At 36.8% G+C, this 19,503-nt stretch overlaps 1 protein-coding gene across 1 annotated transcript in view; it reads right to left on the reverse strand.

Annotated features, from left to right (window-relative positions):
- EMB2411 (DNA replication helicase) overlaps positions 1 to 19,503 on the reverse strand; it is a 95,843-nt gene that overhangs the window by 75,985 nt on the left and 355 nt on the right. The window contains exons 2-7 of the mRNA XM_089987796.1: positions 19,289 to 19,456; positions 18,334 to 18,573; positions 18,109 to 18,171; positions 17,721 to 17,930; positions 17,545 to 17,598; positions 17,393 to 17,454 (exon numbers count right to left, since the gene is read on the reverse strand). Of these exons, the coding sequence (XP_089843922.1) occupies positions 17,393 to 17,454; positions 17,545 to 17,598; positions 17,721 to 17,930; positions 18,109 to 18,171; positions 18,334 to 18,573; positions 19,289 to 19,456 (797 nt within the window). The remainder of the gene's footprint in view (positions 1 to 17,392; positions 17,455 to 17,544; positions 17,599 to 17,720; positions 17,931 to 18,108; positions 18,172 to 18,333; positions 18,574 to 19,288; positions 19,457 to 19,503) is intronic.

Raw genomic sequence — 19,503 nt, forward strand, 5'->3', positions numbered from 1 at the left:
AGCTGCCACTTCCTGAAATGCTACTTCCCATCCCAGCTACTAGTTTCCAAACAGGGCCTAAAATTACTTGCAAAGATGTTGGCTCAGGTCAACAATCAGAAAAAATAGGTAGGGGTGCTTACTGCTTATTGTTAAGATATGATATACATATATGTATATGTATATGTATATGTATATATATACATATATGTATGTATGTGTATATATTCCACTGTAAACTGAAATACCCAGCAGGGGTATTTCGGTCTTTTAACCTAATAGGTGGCCGACATTTTTATCTTTTGTGTACTTTATTTCTGCTTTTTACAGTCTTTTATTTTTGAACTGTATTTCTGCTTTTTACAGTCTTTCTTGACTGACTGTGAAAGGGACAGCTCCATATAGCTGTTGGAGCTGCCCCAACAGTCACATATGTGACCGTTGGGTGCAGCCCCAACAGTCATATGGAGCTGCACCCTACAGCTCCTCAATGTATTATAAATAGGCCTTATCAGCCCTTGTACCCTTGTGTGGGTGGATCGGTGACTCAATCAAGTATTCTATTTGATGGAAAGTGAGTTCGTGCATGTGTATTGGATTCTATCCATTTGATTACATGGTATCATAGCTTTGGTGTTCCAAAAAACGTTTGTTTAAAAAGATATTGTGATCAAGAGGAGGATCGTGGACTTGGTGGCACAATACATCAAAAACTCGATTGTTGCATCGGGAAGCGGACCATCTCCAAAAAAGTCTTGTATTCCATTCTTTTTCTCTCTTCCTCCTTTCTCTTTCATTTTCACTCGTTGTAAATGGAGAATAAGAGGGCAATGATAGTCTCCATTCCCGTATGCCTGAATGACACTAATTATGGGATGTGGGCATCCATAGTTAAACATAAAATATGGGAAAAGGGACTTTGGGGGTTGGTTGACGGCACCGAAAAGGAGCCTAAACTCATTCTTACCAAATTGGAAAATGGAAAAGAACTTGCGCTTCAAGGAGAAGAAATGGTTTTTCGAACATGAGAAAAGATGGAAGGAATGGAGGATGGGTCATTCCAAAATTATTGGATGGCTCATCAATAGTGTGGACATTCATAAATGTTCTAGTTTAGCAAAGTTTGATTTCGCTATCTTAAAAACATGTATAGTCTTAAGAATATTGCGCATATATGTAATATCCAAAATAAAGTAAAGACGATGACTCAATAAGAGATGAGCATAAGGGAGTACTACAATGCACTCTCTCTCCTATGGGATGAATTGGCTCTTCTTGAGCCAAAGTGGCATTACCCACAAGATGTTGAGCTTCGCAAAAATCAAATCAAGGCAGAGCATTTTTATCATTTCATAAATGGGCTTAGGCCCAAATTTGAAGGAACTAAATTCGCTCTTCTTCATAGAGGAGGGGTTCCTTCCATAGTTGAAACCCTTGAAAATTTAACTATGAAAGAAAATATATTGAAAAGACCATCCACTTCTAAGGATGAAGAATTCATGCTTGCTATGTCAAAGCCCGAAAATCACACGAAGAGTTATAAACCACCTGGTTTTGTAAGAAATGAGAATGGTAAAAACCCCAACTATGAAAAGAAGGGTGATCATGATTCAAAACAAGGTGAAAAAATTATTTGCTACCATTGCTATTAACCAGGACACGTCAAGCCTTTCGGTCCCAAAAGAAAGGAAGACTATAAAGAATACAAAAGAGTGGCTTCGGTTGAAAGGAGTGAAGTGGACGACTCCAAGTGCATCGGTTCACTCTCCTTAGCTCAATTAATGGAGGCATTGCAACCTATCTTTAAAGCTCAATCTCCTTTGTATTCGGAAGCGGTCATATCAACAAGTGACAACCATGGTAAGACCTCTTGGATCCTAGACTCTGGTGCTTCATTTCATATGACTCTTAATGAGTCCATATTAACCGAATGCACGTTTAACTCAAATGATTCTTGTGTTTCAACTATCAATGGCACTTCTTTGAAAATCAAAAGTTATGGTATTTATCAAAAAACACTTATCTTTCACGTACCAAATATTAGAGTAATACCAAAATTAAATTTAAACCTCTTGTCGGTTTCTCAAATTGTGGACTATGGTTGCAAAATAGTTTTATCATCTAATGATTGTCTAATAAAGGATCTTCAGTTAGGGAAGCCGATTGAGCAAGGTCATAGAAGATGAGACATCTATGTTATGGACAATCTAGAATTACTGAAACAAAGTTTTTGTAATTTTATGGAAAAGAAAGATATAAAAATTTGGCACAAAAGACTAGGACATCCCAGTGTGACCAAATTACAACTGTATTTATTTCTTTCAAATTGTAAATGGGAAAATTTTGTATGTGAAGATTGCATTCTTGGCAAAATGAAGTCTTTACCTTTTGAAACGAGGCATCTTATAACTAAGAATTCATTTGAATTAGTGCATTCGGATGTATGGGGACCTGCACGGTCATATCCAAAGGAGGTTTTCTTATTATATTGTATTTGTGGACGATTATAGTAGACACTCTTGGATATTCTTTTTAAAACAAAAATTAGAAGTATTTGATTATTTTTAAAAAAATCATAATTATATAAAAAATAAATTCAAAACCAATATTCAAATCTTTAGAACTGACTCCAAGGGAGAATTTGTGTCAAGAATTTAAAAATTATCTTGGCTTGAATGGGATTATACACCAAAAATCATGTTCATACACCCCTCAACAAAATGGTCTCGTCGAAAGAAAGCATTGAAACCACTAGAACACTTCTAGTATTTAGAAATCTTCCAAACGATTTTTGGGCCGAAGCCGCCCTTACGATGGTCTATTTGATAAATGGAATGCCTTCAAAAAATATTGAAAACACTTCTCCTATTGAAAAACTTTGGAAAACGTCTCCCGATTACAAAAGGCTAAGAACCTTTGGGTGCAAATGCTTTGTTATTACCAACAAAAATGATAAACTCTCCCCTAAAGTTATTCTTTGTGTATTTTTGGGCTATGCCGAAAACCAAAAAGGATATAGGTGTTATGACATTGAAAGAAACAAATTATATGTTTCTAGAAATGTTACGTTTCTTGAAAATGAAAACGGGTTTATCAAAGATAATATCCAAGAAAGTTGTGATTATTCGTTCCTCTTTGATCTAGTCAATGATGATAGTAAAAATATATATGAGAGACACGACATACATGAGGCAAATAAGAAAGTGATTAGGAGTCTTGATAGTGTAGACCTATCTCACAATAATTTATAAACCTATGCTCGACGTACTGAAGGTCACCCACCATGTGCACTAAAAAGATACTCCCAAAACCAAGAAAAAGATCCTTCTATCCTTAAAAAATCCATAAGAATTTCAAAAGCTCCTAGTAGATTTGTATCATGTGATTCTTTTGAACCAAGGTATAGATCTTGCCTAATGGTCATTCACTCATATTTTGAACCTCAATCATATCATGAGGTTAAGCGTCGTCATAAATGGATTAAGGCCATGAATAACGAGTTGGAAGCATTAGAAAGAGCAAAAACTTAAGAAATTCAAACATTACCTAAAGGAAGAAAAACTATAAGATGCAAATAGGTTTACAAGGTAAAAACCAAGTACGATGAAACATTAGAAAGATATAAGGCTAGATTAGTGGCCAAGGGATATAGTCAAGAATATGGGATTAACTATGATGAGACATTTGCCCCTGTTGCTCGCATGACTACAGCTAGAACCCCCATTGCTATAACACCGATTAGAAAATGGTCTATATTTCAAATGGACGTTAAGAATGTCTTTTTAAATGGTAATCTAGATGAAGAAGTGTATATGGATCCTCCATCTGGCTTAACTTTAGCACATGAAAAAACTCTTTTATTACGTAAGGCCTTGTATGGCCTAAAGCAAACTTCAAAAGCTTGGTATGATAGGTTCAGTGATGTGATGACACAACTCCATTTTAAATCTTGTTTTAGTAATACTGCATTATTTATTAAGTCTTCTGATGCAGGAATGGTGATTCTACTACTATACGTAGATGATATGATAATAAAAGAAGATGATAAGCAAGGAGTTAACCATATCAAAGATGTGCTTAAAGTCAACTTTGATATGACAGATCTTGGTTTTTTACAATATTTTCTTGAAATAGAAGTTGCTTACTCACATCGTGGTTATTTTTTGTCGCAAACTAAACATGCAGCAGAGATCATTGAAAGATCAGGACTCTCGGATGAAAATTTGGTCGATACTCTAGAAGTCATAAATGTCAAAATGAAGATATAAGATGAAGAGCCCTTGCAAGATCCAACCCCCTACAGACAGATGATTGGGGCTTTGTCTTATCTTTCTATTACCCGTCCTGCTATATCTCAGGTTATTCATTCTGCTAGTCAATTTCAGTATGCTCCAAGTACAATGCATATGAGTGTTGTAATGAGAAAACTTAGATATATTAAAAAATCTCTTTCGGGAGCTCGGGTTGTCGGCAGGGGGTTTTAGCCCCCTGGCGTCGGCGGTTCGTCGGCAGGGGGGCTGGCCCCTTGTTGTCGTCGGTGTGTCGGCAGGGGGCTTGGCCCCGTGTCACCGACGGAGTGTCGGCAGGGGGTTTAGCCCCCTGTCGGCGGCGGTTCGTCGGCAGGGGGGCTGGCCCCATGTCACCGTCGGTGTGTCGGTAGGGGGCTTGGTTGTCTGTCACCGACGGAGTGTCGGCAGGGGGTTTAGCCCCCTGTCGTTGACGGTTCGTCGGCAGGGGGGCTGGCCCACTGTCGTCATCGGTGTGTCGGCAGGGGGCTTGGCCCCCTATCATCGACGGAGTGTCGGCAGGGGGTTTAGCCCCCTGTCGTCGGTGGTTCGTCGACAGGGGGTTTGGCCCCCTGTCGCCGTCGGTCTTTCGGCAGGGGGCCTGGCCCCCTGTTGCCGTTGTGTCTTTCGGCAGGGGGCTTGGTCCCATGTTGCTGTTGTATCTTTCGGCAGGGGGGCTGGCCCCCTGTCGCCGTTGTGTTTGTCGGCAGGGGGCCTGGCCTCCTATTGCGATCTTGATTGCCGACAGGTGGCTTCACCCCCTATCGCCGTTCTGTCTGTCGGCAGGGGGCTTCGCCCCCTGTCGTTTTTGTTTGTCGGCAGGAGCCGGAGCCCCCTGTCGTTGTTCGGCTTGCTGACAGCGGGCTTCGCCCCTATCCGTGTTCTTTTTGCCGGCAGGGGGCTCCGCCCCCTATCGTTCTGTTTGTCGGCAGGGGGTGGAGCCCTCTGTCGTCATTTCTGTTTGCCGACAAGGGGTGGAGCCCTCTGTCATCCTTTCTGTTTGCCGGCAGGGGGCTCCACCCACCCACCCCCCTGTCATTTTTGTTTGCCGGCAAGGGGCTCCGCCCCCTGTTGCCGTTGTGTGTCCCGGCACCGCTTCTGTCAGTCGGCAGCGGGCTCCGCCCACTGTCGCCTCTGTTTGACGGCAAGGGGCTCTGCCCCCTGTCGTCGTTGGTTGCCGCTTGTCGCCTGGGTTGTTCGTCGGGGGCCTTGTTTGCCCGTTTTTCCTTGGCGGCCAGGCCCTTGTTCCACCTTTGTCTTATGCTAACCTCCTTGCGTTTACAGGTTGCACGACAGAGCGTACTCGTGTCTCGTGGTCTGAGACTCTTCGCACTTACTCTCGCAGGCGTGCAGGAACTCGCAACTCCCCAAGGTAGGGGAAAGTTGCGCGAAAGGACTTTGAATAAACTAAACTAAACTAAAGAAAAGATAATTAAACAATGTATATATATACGTATACATATAAGCTATATGTACGTTCTTTAACTCAAGGACGCGGTTTCGCGATCCTTGTCCTATTTACTTTCCAGCACTTTACTTTTTGTTGTCGGCGCGCTATATGTGCCCAGGCTTTCTGTTATGTTCTTTAACTCAAGGACGCAGTTTTGCGATCCTTGTCTTGTTTACTTTGCAGCACTTTACTTTCTGTTGCCCCGCGCTTTATGCGCCTTAGCTATTTATGTTTCAGCACTTTACTTTCTGTTGCCCCGCGCTTTATGCGTCTTGGCTATTTATGTTTCAGCACCTTACTTCTTGTTGCCCTGCTTACTTATGCTGACTCACTTCTTGCCTGCGCTATGTAGATTACGATTATGTTATTGTTCAACCTTGCAGGTACCTCTAGAACTTGTTGTCAGCATTTGAGCTCGTTTTTTGTGTTTTCTAGTGGCTTGTGGTTATAAACCTAGCCGCATTTCTTGGCAGTGCTATGTGATGTTATGATGCGTAGCACGAAGTGAATAGGCCTCATGTTCTGCAAAATATCATAATTTGGATATCTCACTAAATGTTTATCATGCGCCTTCACAGGCAAGATGCTCGAGTGGGTCGAATAGACCAGGGCATATAGAGCAAGGCGATGATGATGAATAACCCTTCATCATGCTTGTTCGGGCTGGTTCATCAAAAGAGAGGATGGATGGTACAAAACCTCCAATGGACAGGCCATTCATGGCTATTTCGGGCAAAGATCTGGCTTCCCCAGTCATCGGAGATAGGGGAAATGGTGTTACCATAAGTATCCTAGGTGGTAGTCGTCCGGCATTTCTGCAGAAGTTGGATGCATCCTTGGGCCCTCTTTAGCCTTTGGGACTTACTCTCTCGACCACTGGTCGTTCCCTTAGGAGCAGACTCAGTCAGTCCTTCGGGGTATAATAAAATACATAGCATAATGAACCCCCGAACGGATCTCGGTTGTTTCTACGTTTTATACATTGTGTGTACCCACAATGTTCAGATAATAATCAGATCACAGTATGGCATGCTCACAGCTGTTGTTCGTTCTTTCCTCGTACTGCATGTTTTTACCTTGCTATTAGTTTGTTAATTGCAATAGTTAGAAGGCATGCATGATAAGTCTGGTTGTGATTGTTTACAGTTAGATTGTTATCATTGTAGTACTAGCTTGGTTGAGCTCATGATATCTTGGTTAGCTTGTTGTTCACCTGCATATGTTGTATCAGTTTCTATTTGCGTATATTTGAGCATGTTTTAGATTAGTTCATCTTATTCCTTTTGCGTACCTACCAGTTTTCAGGACTGACCCCATTTTTTATGGGTGTAGGTGACAGGTAGCTCTTCTTACTAGCGGTGGTGCAGATGCTACGTGGTCAAAGCCCCGCCTCTCTCGTCGGCATGCTGGCTATTCGGTTTTGTACTTTTTGTTGTTTTGGGTGGATACCCTTCGGCTTTGTACAAACTAAACCCTCTTTATGAATATACTCTTTTCTACCTTTTGCTCACTATGTTGGCTTAGGAAATGGGCTTGTGTTTGTGCTGAGTCTTTTTGCTAACGTACTCAGAAGAATCGACCTTGTTTTAAAACCTTTGGGATCTTTAAAAATCTTTGCTGCAAACTCTGATTTTCGAAGGTAAAATTTTATTCAAATCTTCTTCTCTTAAGTCGAACTTCTAGGGCATTACAACTTTGTGCTTGTGTAGTGCTTTTGTGCTCTTATATTGTCCCTTAGTTGGACTCATGTATATGTATGTGCACTTTCTGCTTATGATCTTATAAGCCCTTAGAGGCCCTCATTTTGTATTTTTGCATATTTCATTACATGGTATTAGAGCCAAGAAATATTTCTTGGTATTTTGCCTTTTTAGGGTCTAAGGATTTTTTGGTTCAAGTTTGCAGTTCATGAAGGATTTGTAAACGTTGTGTGACTTGGATTCAAGGGAAATCTTAACCCGGTATGTATCTTATATCTTTAGTGTTACTTGAGTTATTTATCTCAAGCATTATGCATGAGAAAGCACTCATTTTTATTATCTTTGAAAAACTATTTATTATTTTTGTTAAAAACTAAAATCTTTAAATGTTTTTAATTATTGTTGAATTTATTAAAGTTTATAATATTTGTTTGATCTTGTGAAGTTATATATGTGAATGCTTTTATGAGATCTAGTTTGAATCTTAGTTTTTTGAGCTCGCCTTATTTAATATGTATGTATATGATTTAGTATTCTTGAGCATCTATTGTTAGCAGTTAGATGCTTTATTTGAACACTTCATGGTTACAAATGTCAAATAATGTTAGTATTTATTATTGAACTTTGTTTTGTTTCTTTTTTAAAATTTGTCAAATATTTTAAAATAATTTGAAATGGTGTTGTATGTCATTTACAAGTATGATCTTATAAGATTTTGCTTAACTTGTGTTTGATTTTTTTCTTTCTTTGCTCTTGATGTATTATTATTTGAATCCTAAAATAGATTATGAAGTACCAAAAATTATATGTGGTTAGGATAGTAGTGATCATGGATACCTAGCTATTTTTGAATTTTGAATAACTTATTTTTGTATTGATATCTTGGTTGTCAAAGGTGACGCCTAGTCGGACTGGTCACAGCCCCATCGCCTGGGCGTTACAGTTTGGATGGTGGGACCCTACTTTTTCGCCTAGGCGCCTCCTAGCATGCCTAAGCGGGGAACGCCTAGGCGGGAAAAAAAAAGTCGAATAGGACTTTTCCCCATTTTCTTTTCATTCTGACTCTCTCCCGTTAGAGCACGAAGAAAAAGGTAACTCTCTCTCTCTCTCTCTCTCTCTCTCTCTCTCTCTCTCTCTCTCTCTCTCTCTCTCTCTCTTCGTTTTTAGTTGGAATGATTTTTGTTGCGGTTGAATTTGTGATTGTTTGATGAACTATTATTACTAGGGGTGGCAATCGGGTCGGGTTGGCGTGTCAGCATACCTCAACCCGAACCCGACCCGTTTATTAAACGGGTCGGCTGTGGCAAACACGAGCCCGACCCGTTTAATAAACGGGTAACCCGACACGACCCGCCAACCCATTTAATAAATGGGTTGGGTCGGGTAAACGGGTTTTCAGGTTCGCGGGTCGGGTTGGCGGGTTGACGGATCGGGTTGGCAGGTAGGCAGGTTGGCGGGTCGGGTTGGCGGGTCGGGTTGGCGGGTTGACCCACCCGTCTAACCACTTTATTAAACGGGTCAGCCGGGTTGGCGGGTTGGCATACCCCCAACCCGAACCCGACCTGTTTAATAAACGGGTTACGCGGGTCGACCCGTTTATTAAACGGGTTGGCTTAAGCCCAACCCGAACCCGCCTAAGAGGCGGGTTGGTGGGTCGGGTCAGAAATTGCCACCCCTAATTATTACTTATTAGTATCCATGTAATATGTTTATGTTTCTTTGATTTTGTGATTTAGCTGAAATGATTTTTGTATGCTTTTTTTTTTGTTTTGTTTTTTTCGGGTAATGCCTAGACCGCCTAGGCCTCAACTGGCCTTTTTAGGAGGCTCAAGGCCTAGGATCCGCCTAGCACCTATGACAACTAAGATTGATATAAATGATCCTTGTGCACTTGTGATTGTCTTACATGATGAATGAGATTATCTATTTGTGCACAAGGTATTGAGCATGATTTCTTATGGGAATAATGTAATACCTGGCAATTTTTCCTTTGCTGACACTAAAGTGGATCCTAACATGGATCTTGGACTCGTTGCCAAGATCCATGACCCAATTATGATAAGGTAAATTAATTTTATTTTATTTTAAACCACATTATATTAGTGATAAAATAATAACACGATAATATATGTATATATATAATACATATATATATAAGAGTTCGGTTCAGGAAAGACTTCTATTTCCTTGGAAATAGAAGACTTTCTATTTCTAAAACAAAAGAGACATCCCTCCATAGGTCCTAGTTGGGTTACTAATAGGCATGTTTCCCCTCTCTCTCTCAATATCGATTTTGAGAAAGAGAGAGAGGAAGCTGAAATTGTGTGAGAGAGAGATAAGAGAGAAAGATCGGCATGTGGAAGGGTGACTGCAGCTCCTTTTTCGTCAAAGGCTTCTTCTTTTCTTCCCGAAACAGCAAAGGTACGGGTTTTTTCCTCTTGAAATTTGATAGGAAGGGGGTTACCTTAGGTTGAATCGAGCATAGGTTAAAGAAAAATAAAATTTGTTTCCATACACAAATTTTTCCAGAACTGGATTTTTTTTCTTGGTTGTTTCAAGCATCGATTTTGATTTGGACTTTGACGGTTCTGAACAGTCAAAACAAAGGTAGTTTAAATATTAAGTATGGTTGTGGTGATTGTTGTGTTAGGTTTGATTTATATGTTTAATCTTTAATCAGCATTTTTTTTTGGATAAATTGCAGGAACAAATTTTTGTTTGACTGAGTAAAAATCTAACATTGTTTATGGCCTGATCAGATTTTTCCCATGCTCAGACTATCACACATATTGATTTTCCCCAGGCTAAGACTATGGCATATATTGAATTCAATAGCTTGTTCAGATTTTTTTTTATTTAACACGTTAGGTTTAACATGCATGCCCAATTCAATAAGTGTGTCAGTATTTATAAGTATGTTGGATTTGCTGTTATTATTCATATCTGCTAGTTCTGGACTGAATAAGGTAACACTCCTTGGTGATGTTAAGCTCCAAAATACATGTATATATCTCACGGTTTAGGTTAGATTTCTGTGGGGTTATGTATAGGTTTTTCTTTGCTGTCATGTTTTTTTTATACTGTTAAAGCATGTTCAGATCGTCGTGTAAAAATCTGGAAATTTTCCGTGTGTTTGATTGGATCCATATTAACCAGTTTGGGTGGTTGGATCAGTTTAACCCTGTTCAAAACATGGACAGATTTTGCATGCCCATAATTTAAGTATATTCAGATTTTTTTTTTGTATGCTCAGAGTTTCACATACACTGATTATGTTTCCCATGCATTGACGGTTGTTTTAATGCATGTTTTGTAAATTTGTTCATTTGTGATTTAGGTATGCTTATGCTTGCTAATTGAGACACTTATGCATGATATATATCATGTTTATTGTGGAACTTGGTTATAACTGTCAGCAGTTCATCATGTGTTAGTTAGCTCAGGCATGTAATTAGATTGATTTTATTTAGGGTTAAATTGCATATATTTTTTTAAATCGTGAACCTTGGACATGCATTTGATTATGCTATTGTCAGCAGCTGTATTCAATTTCATTCGTTATATATATATATATATATATATATATGTGTGTGCGTGTGTGTGTGTGTGATTTTTGGTGGACAGGAACTTTGGTAGTTATATCTCGGTTTGGCTGAAAAGATAAATTTGATTTTTGGTGTCATTTGGTTTTAACCTGATTGTTTATATATATTTGGCATTGAGCATTGGGCTTAATAGGCTATGTTAAAATTGCTAAATCTGATGTTACATGAACTAAAAATCTGATTTGAAAATGTTTGAAAAACTAAGATTTGTCTTATGTCGACGAAAAAGTTTATTTCCATTAAAAAGAGTTCAATGCCGGTCTGTTTTAAATATCTAGCAAAATCTAAAATCTACACATGTTGAATTTGGTCAGTATAAACAAAATTTGGATGTGTAGCTATTATGATAAGTTGAATTATGTCTTACAATATGTGCTATGATGTGACATCATAAATACAAATTTGAATATTTATGTATGATTATTGTTGATTGAAAAACTTGCAATGCGATTTAAATTACATTGAATTGTGGAGTGGTATTTTATGAACCATAGATGGGCCATTGGAGGTCAAGAGCATGTGTTGCTTGAGAAATAATGAGTTTTAAATACATTGCAAAACAGTTTTGTATTGCTTTTGAATGAATTACACTATTAAAATTGTCAGAGAAAAAGCCTGAATTTGTTATTGCATGTTGATTTGCAGAAAATTTTTTATATAAAGAACTCTTAATTGATTACGAATGGTAATTCTTTGGTGGCCGCCTAAAAGAATGGAAACCTTTGATGGTGGTCACAGGGGACTGTGAGAATACTAAATGTCGTGTGCATTATTTTTTTCAAGAACCTAATGTATGGTTCGTGTTCTCAGCCACGGTTGTAAGGAACTCCCGCGACTTTGCCTAAGGTGGTGTTGTTAGACTGAGTTGCAGTTATTAGTATACTGAGAAAATGGCGTCAATGGATGTTGATTTTCTTGTTGTCTCGGCATTAAGTGATGATTCATAATGTTCCGATTGATGGTTATGATTCTTGTCATCGATCGAGGAACATGTATAGGACCCAATAATGACAATACAAATTATTTTAAGATACCACTGGAAACTGCCTTGAACCACGAAAATTTGGCTCATTTTTAGTATCTGCAGGGTTTATATAAGTGAAAACTTAATTGTGTGTATTAAGTAGAAACATGCATTTAAAAGCAATATTGATAATTAAAATTAAAAAGTCATTCATACATGTTGCATTGATTCATGCATCCCTAAATGATTAATTCAGCATGAGATTGTTAGTTGTTTTATTTGAACTGCTTATATTGCAAGTATGTTATGAAAATGTGATGTTTGTAGAGCTCTCTTAAAATTATGTTTGATTTGATTTATGATAATTTTCTTACAGATGGATTTTGATAGGGTATAGCACTTTGGTTCTTACCTCGTTTTTAAAAACTTTTTTCAAGTATTGAGGTTCAGTGATGTTTTGGGATGAAGGCGTAGTTGTTGTTGTTGTTGTTGTTGTTGTTGTTGTTGTTGTTGAGATTCAATGATGAAGTAACCGGCTTGATGGAAGGAGAGAGGGTTATGTTTTTGCTGGTCTGCATTCTGACAGAGTTAGGAGTTTTTGTTTTGAGGAAACATGTTGAAAAGTAAATGGAGATTATTTTACTAAATTTAATTCAATATAAATTCATAGTTTTATTTATTCTATGTGTGAGATGTATGTTGAGTTGTGTATATTAAACCTGTAATGTACCCCGAATCCCTGGGATATCTTTCCGCAATGGTTTAAAATTATTTATTTGTTTAAAAAAATCACAAAATTTTTTAGGGTCAGTTTGGGGTCATTAAAAATCATTCACTTTTATGAGTGCCTTTTAAATATGTTCCTTTTTAAAAATTATTAAAAATAGTTATGTTATTGGGTGTTTCTCTTGTTGGCCCCTTTTTTAGGGTCAGTTTAGGGTCAACAAGAAACACCCAATAACATGACCATTTTATTAAAAATGAACATATTTAAAAGGCATTCATAAAAGTGAATGATTTTTAACGACCCCAAACTGACCCTCAAAATTTATGAGATGTATGTTGGGTGGTGTATATTAAATTTGTAATGTGCCCTGAATCCCTGGGATATCTTTTTGTAATGCTTTAGAATTATTTGTTTGTTTTAAAAAAAATCTGCAAAATTTTCGAGGGTCAGTTTGGGGTCGTTAAAAATCATTCACTTTTATGAATGCCTTTTAAATGTTCCTTTTTAAAAATTATTAAAAATGGTCATGTTATTGGGTGTTTCTCTTGTTGGCCCCTTTTGTGGTTATTGTAATTGTGTCATTTTTTTAGTCTCATGGCTTTTTAATGAACATTATCTTACATGTTTTTGTATGTGATTTAAATATTAAGCTTTTTTACATACTTGATTTAAAAAAAATATTTTGAGAATTATGAAAACCCTTGTTATGTTTGCCCTTTGTGAGTGTTATAAGTGTTTCCTTCGTGGTTCACTTTAGCAAGTGTCCATTAATAATGGATATGCTTGTTCTTAATTGAAGACTCATTGGTGGACATTTTATCGTCATATGATTGCATGTTTTTACTAAAACTTATTTGTATCATGATACCGCACATGAGTTTTAAGTGTTATGTTTTTATTGCATAATTATGATATTCAATAAAATATCATTTTTTATATTATGAGCCTTCTTGTGTACCCCATTGTGGGTTTTGTGAGAATGTTCCTTAGAGAACATTTTTTGTGCTTAACAACTTAATATTGATGGACATTTCGGTTCATGATTGAAGGCACTATAATTGCATTACTTGAGGATTTCCTTGACTTGAAATTTTTTGCCCTATCGTTCTTGTTCCTTGGAATGTGTCTTTCAAGGTTTTTATTAAATCCATCACTCTTCTTTCAATGCATCTATTATTATTTGTTTGGCCTTATCGAGTTGAGTTGTATGCACTTCTATGTTGGGACAAGAGTTATTTGTTGAGGCAAGTTATGTGTGCATCTATGTCTTCTTGTCAGTATAGAATGCCAAATGATGTGGCTCTGACTGACGGTTGATTAACCTCCGGTTCTATGACTTTGTTGTATCACTCATTTGTTTCTTGTGCACTTCAATGTTGTGGAGCCAGAGTTTGTCATTTAAATTGTCAGTGTTTGGCTCTAACTGAAGGTTATTTGATCTTTTGTTCTGTAAGTGAGTTATATCACTCAATTGTTTATTTGGCCTTTATTGTTTATTGGATTATCGTATCATTTTTTGTTAAGTGAAGGCATATTGATATTTGATTGTGACCATTTTGGTCCTTATGAATTAAATCTCATATTATTGCAAAAGTTATTGTTTTGATTTGAATATTGTTTTTCAAATCTTCTTACTTATTGACATCATATTGTCATTATTACAATATGGTTACCTTATTGTTTTCTCCTCTCATGCCTCTTATTTAATTATCATTTTATATAGACAAGAGATGTTATTTTAATGTGGTGAGTTATGTGCACCCATTGGTTATTCACACTTTTTGTGTCTTTGTATTATACTTTTGTTCTAGTAGTTGATACACTTGAATATTGAGCTTTGCCTCTTATTTAAATCTCATTTTATGTAGACAAGAGATGTTTTTCAATATGGTGAATTATGTGCACCCATTAGTTTTTCATACTTTCTGTGTATTTGTTAAGCTCATAAGTGGCATTATGACTGTGATCTTGTTGTAGTAGCTAATACACTTAAATTTTGAGGTTTGGGGTTCTAGTGAGGTGATTGCTTGGGGTGGTCGAACTATTGTTGAGATTTGCAAATATCATTCATTTTATTGTGGGATTTTTTAAAATCTCTCCATAAAATTTCTGAACTTTTTTTACTTTTATAGAAAAATGTTTATTAATAAAATTTAACCTCTCTTATGTGCATTTCATTATATATATATATATATATATATATATATAAAGATTGATGTTTAGTCATTTGTGCTTAAACTCATTCTAGGTTATGTGAATAAATCATAATGGGTTGTGATTTGTGAGATTGCTTTCTTTCATTATTATTATTATTATTATTATTATTATTATTATTATTATTACTATTATTATTACTATTACTATTACTATTATTATCATTATTATTATGTGCATTAAATAAGCTTTAATTGCATGTTGGATATATGTGTTTCACATTGATTATCTTGTTCACATTGTTGTATGTATGAATTTAATTATCTCCTCTTATCTTGAGGGCTTTTTTGAATTGTTATATTTTATATGCATGTTGTCCTTGATGGTTTGTTAATTCATTTGAAATGCTTTTCAAAAAATCCTTGGGATATTATTTATGCAAAATTGTTTATCTCTTCTTGATGATTTATATGTCATTTAATGATCAAATTCTATTATGATCAATATTTATGTTTTCTTGAAAAATATGTTTAGTTAGAACCTTTTTTTATTCTTTATGCAGGTTCTTGAAGATGTGATGGATTGAAAAATAAATATATTTGATGCATCATAACATAAAGATGGAGATAATTGATGAAGACGTTTGGGAACGATCACCAATGAAAATATTCGGAGACTTGTATTTACACAATTCTCTGATGTGTCGTAAAGATGGAGACTACCAATGAAGATATTTTAAAGACTTTGTTTTATTCTCTCTGCACGTTCTTGAAGATGTGATGGATTGAAAAAGAAATATATTTGATGCATCATATCATAAAGATGGAGATAACTGATGAAGGCGTTTGGGGATGATCACCAATGAAAACATTCGGAGACTTAAAGACTTTTGAAAACTTGTATTTAATTAAGACCTTCGAGGACTTGTAGTTTCAAACTTTTGATTGTCATACCGTAAATTTGAGGGTGTTAAAATATATATATCCATGTGTATAGATATAATCATATATATATATATATTGTATGTTATGTAATAGGTAATGCTCTTTAGTTATTTTCATGTAAATAGTTACTATCTACCAGGGGAAATATTGTATTTTTGTTATTTATTTGATTTTTGTCTTTATTATATAGTGTAGGGGTTCTATATGATTGATGGAACAGTTCAACTAATTGTTGAGACTGATACAAAAACAGTTAATGTTCTCTTAAATGTCCATCTTGGCTCTATATATAGAGTTTTTCTAGTCTTTGTAAGATAATGCTTCTCTTAAGCATTCATGCTCAATAAGATGAATATTTTTTATATTTGTGTGTTCCTCTCTTTAGTTCTTTGATGTCTTGAATGCACTTAGTGCCTTTGTGCTCTTGTATTGTCCCTTAGTTGGACTTGTGCATGTGCACTTTATCTTCATGATCTTATAAGCATCATTTATTCAGCTCAATGACACGGAACTGTTATACTTTTTCCAACATCAGCAACATGACAAACAAAATGGTTTTCCAGATTAAGATCTTTGACATAAGAATTCATGAAGGAGTCTGATCACAATGCTGGCAACATTACAATTCAAACTCATCTTTAATCTCCATGACTCAGCATACCCTAATATTCTCTGTTTTTGGGCAAAGGAAAGCCTGCCAAATGTGGGGCAGAAATAAATTTGTGAGTTTGGATTCCCAAATTGAATATCAATTAGCATTTTTCAAAATGCTGGCAGCACAATATAAGAATCTAAAAGATCCTGCACAGGAAACATGAAAACACCTAGAAACCCTCAAAATATTATATTAAGGACTTAAACGTTGAAAAAACAAAGTTTATCATGCACCAGTCTCTAGATAGCAATTCCAATTGTACCCACGGTGATTGGAGCCTCAAGTAGTGGACTATCTACTGAGCTATGTCACAAAGACACTCCATTTTGAACTCTGTACCCGTGTTGACATGCATCGACGCATGGACATGCCATTTTACCTGCCCGTACATATAAGTTTGTATTCAATTTATAATTTATGATTATATTTTCAGTTTATAATTTTATATTTTCAGTATATAATATATATTTTAGATATAACATATATATTTAGTTTATATTCAGTTTATTTCGAATTTATTTTGTATTTATATGATATTTAATCTATATATATAACTGTGTCCTCGTACCCACATTTTTGGGGGATTACCATGTCGTACCCTCCGTACCCGCACTCGTACCCAGGTGACATAGTTATTGAGACAAGACCAGTGAAGGCAAGATCAGCTAACCAGACCTCATCATGATCAAAACCAACATAATGCACAATTAATCATTTGCCTTAAATCATATATCACCTTTCTGTGGTCTCAAAAAGAACAATGCAGCTATAACAATCATGCATCTCCTTGCATAAATCACAATTTAAAAAAAAAAAGATGGTTCACGAGCTAATCTCATGAATGATCAATGTAAAAAATATGAAAAAGATGCACTTCGTCCAAGCCAATAACACAAGCACAAGATTTTTGAGTGAAGGAAACATTAACCATTCGTCATGCAAGTGCACCGTCCTTTCTACACCACTTTGTTCATTGAGGACACGAAGATCCTTCAAAAAAAAAATTTATTAGCAAACTGCTCAAGTTTTGTGACATAAATAAACAATGGAAAGGAAACCAATTGGCCACTGGCCAGGCACCTTAAAGGTTCTTTTTTCACGTGAAAAATCAGTGTTCCCATGCTTCTCTGCAACCTAATAAAAGATAAATATATGGTGAAGAGTAAACAGAAAGGGGAGGACATTTAACAAAAAATAAAGGAACACGCTAAAGACCCAATTTAAAGAACGCTGGAATGATGGGAAAATGGACAAACCTCCAGTACAAGAAAATGTGAATCTAAATTACAAGAACCAATCCTCATTAATGGCATACTTCCTGATTTTTTCCCTACAGAAACTTCTTTGATGACCTTAACATCACTCAGTTCATCCTGATCCATAAGTGAATATGTCCCCGAAGTATTCAACTGTGATTCGTCAACAGTAATGACATCTTCCACTTGATCTAAAAGTTCAAGCAATGCCTGCATATAAGGATGGAAAACCTCATAAGCATGCAACGATACAGTGTTTTCATCATACTAAGAGAAGTATGCTTGAGACAAAACAAAGTTTCAGGGAACAGTTTACATCACAACATCAAGAATACGAACAATTAACAAAGGTAGATTAATTAGCACTACTATTTTCCTTTAGACGAACCTTTCTGTGTTGCCGTGCAGCAAGCTGGTTGGATGCTTCTTTACCAGTGCAACCATTACTATACTGCATATCAGAAGACAAAAAATAGCAGTCATAAGAAAGAAGTGAACAAAACAAAGTGATTTGACTTTCCAACGGGCACTCCAAATTTATGAGAAATATATGAAAACGAAAAGTAACAAGGCTTCCTGACAGGCATTCCAAGTTACTCAACAGCAAAAATACCTCACAAGAACCGTACAACACTGAGGGTGGCGTCCGAAATGGACTCTGGCTGACTGCACTCGCACAAACTGAATTTTCCCCATCCGAGTCCTCAGCATTAGGAACGTTCTTTTCATTTTCTGAACCGACTTCTTGAAACGAAACTTTCTTTACAAGTTTTGTGGATTTCCCATGGGCCCTTAGTGTTGGAGACGAAAGCCACTTCTCAAGCTTCCCAAGTGAACCAGGAGAATTTTGCACCTACATTGATCATTGTCACAGTTAATTCTCTGAATTAAATGGCAAAACAATGAATAAATATGTGCACCTTCATTCATCATTGTCACAGTTAACTCTCCAAATTAAATTGCAAAACAATGAATACATAGCTTGTACAAAGTGGCACCGACAAGCCACAAATCAGGAGATGAATTATTTGCCAACGGATAAACCATGCACTCTCCTAAAATAAAATATGCATCAAGTCTCTGTCATGAATCATGTGGCCGCAAGAAATCTACAAAAGTGTTACAGTCTCAGGCAAGTGAACGAATAACTATAAAAACAATAAGAATTTTGGAAATGCACCGAATCATAAACAAATACATGATTGTTGCAAAACGCAGCCTGTGCAAATGGAAGCACGCAGAGACAGCAATTGGTTTTTATCAACTTCCAACTGGAATGCTTGGCAGTTAGGTTTTGATATCAATCGGTCGCATTTTTCTTATCATACATGTTATCAAGCATTGGTCTTTCTTATTCCCTTTCCTCTTTCTCATTCCCTTTCCTAATTATCCCTTCTCACGATGATTCTGTTTCTACATCCACCGTCACTTTCCCCCAATTTCCTGCTTTTTGCCTGGTCAATCCGTGCATACAAAAAAAATAAAGGAACAGGGCAAAAAATGGAAGATTGAGAATTTCATCAAAAGGTAGAATGATGAAGAAATCCGCGAAAACGTATAGGCCGTACTTTCTTCTGCGAGCAAAGTCGGATGTTAGAAACATTGAGCTTCGACGCATCGGACAGAACCCTCATCATATCAGACAGATTCTTCTGTGGTGCCTGAAGCCGCTCGTTCACCGGAGAAATCTTCCATGTGACCTCATCGCCCCCATCGTCTTGGCTCTGCGTCATCAACTGCACCACCACCACAATCGATCACCACACATAACTTGAATCAACAC

Source organism: Nuphar pumila, chromosome 2 (assembly GCF_984573655.1).
Source record: "Nuphar pumila chromosome 2, dmNupPumi1.hap1.1, whole genome shotgun sequence".
NCBI lineage: Eukaryota > Viridiplantae > Streptophyta > Magnoliopsida > Nymphaeales > Nymphaeaceae > Nuphar > Nuphar pumila.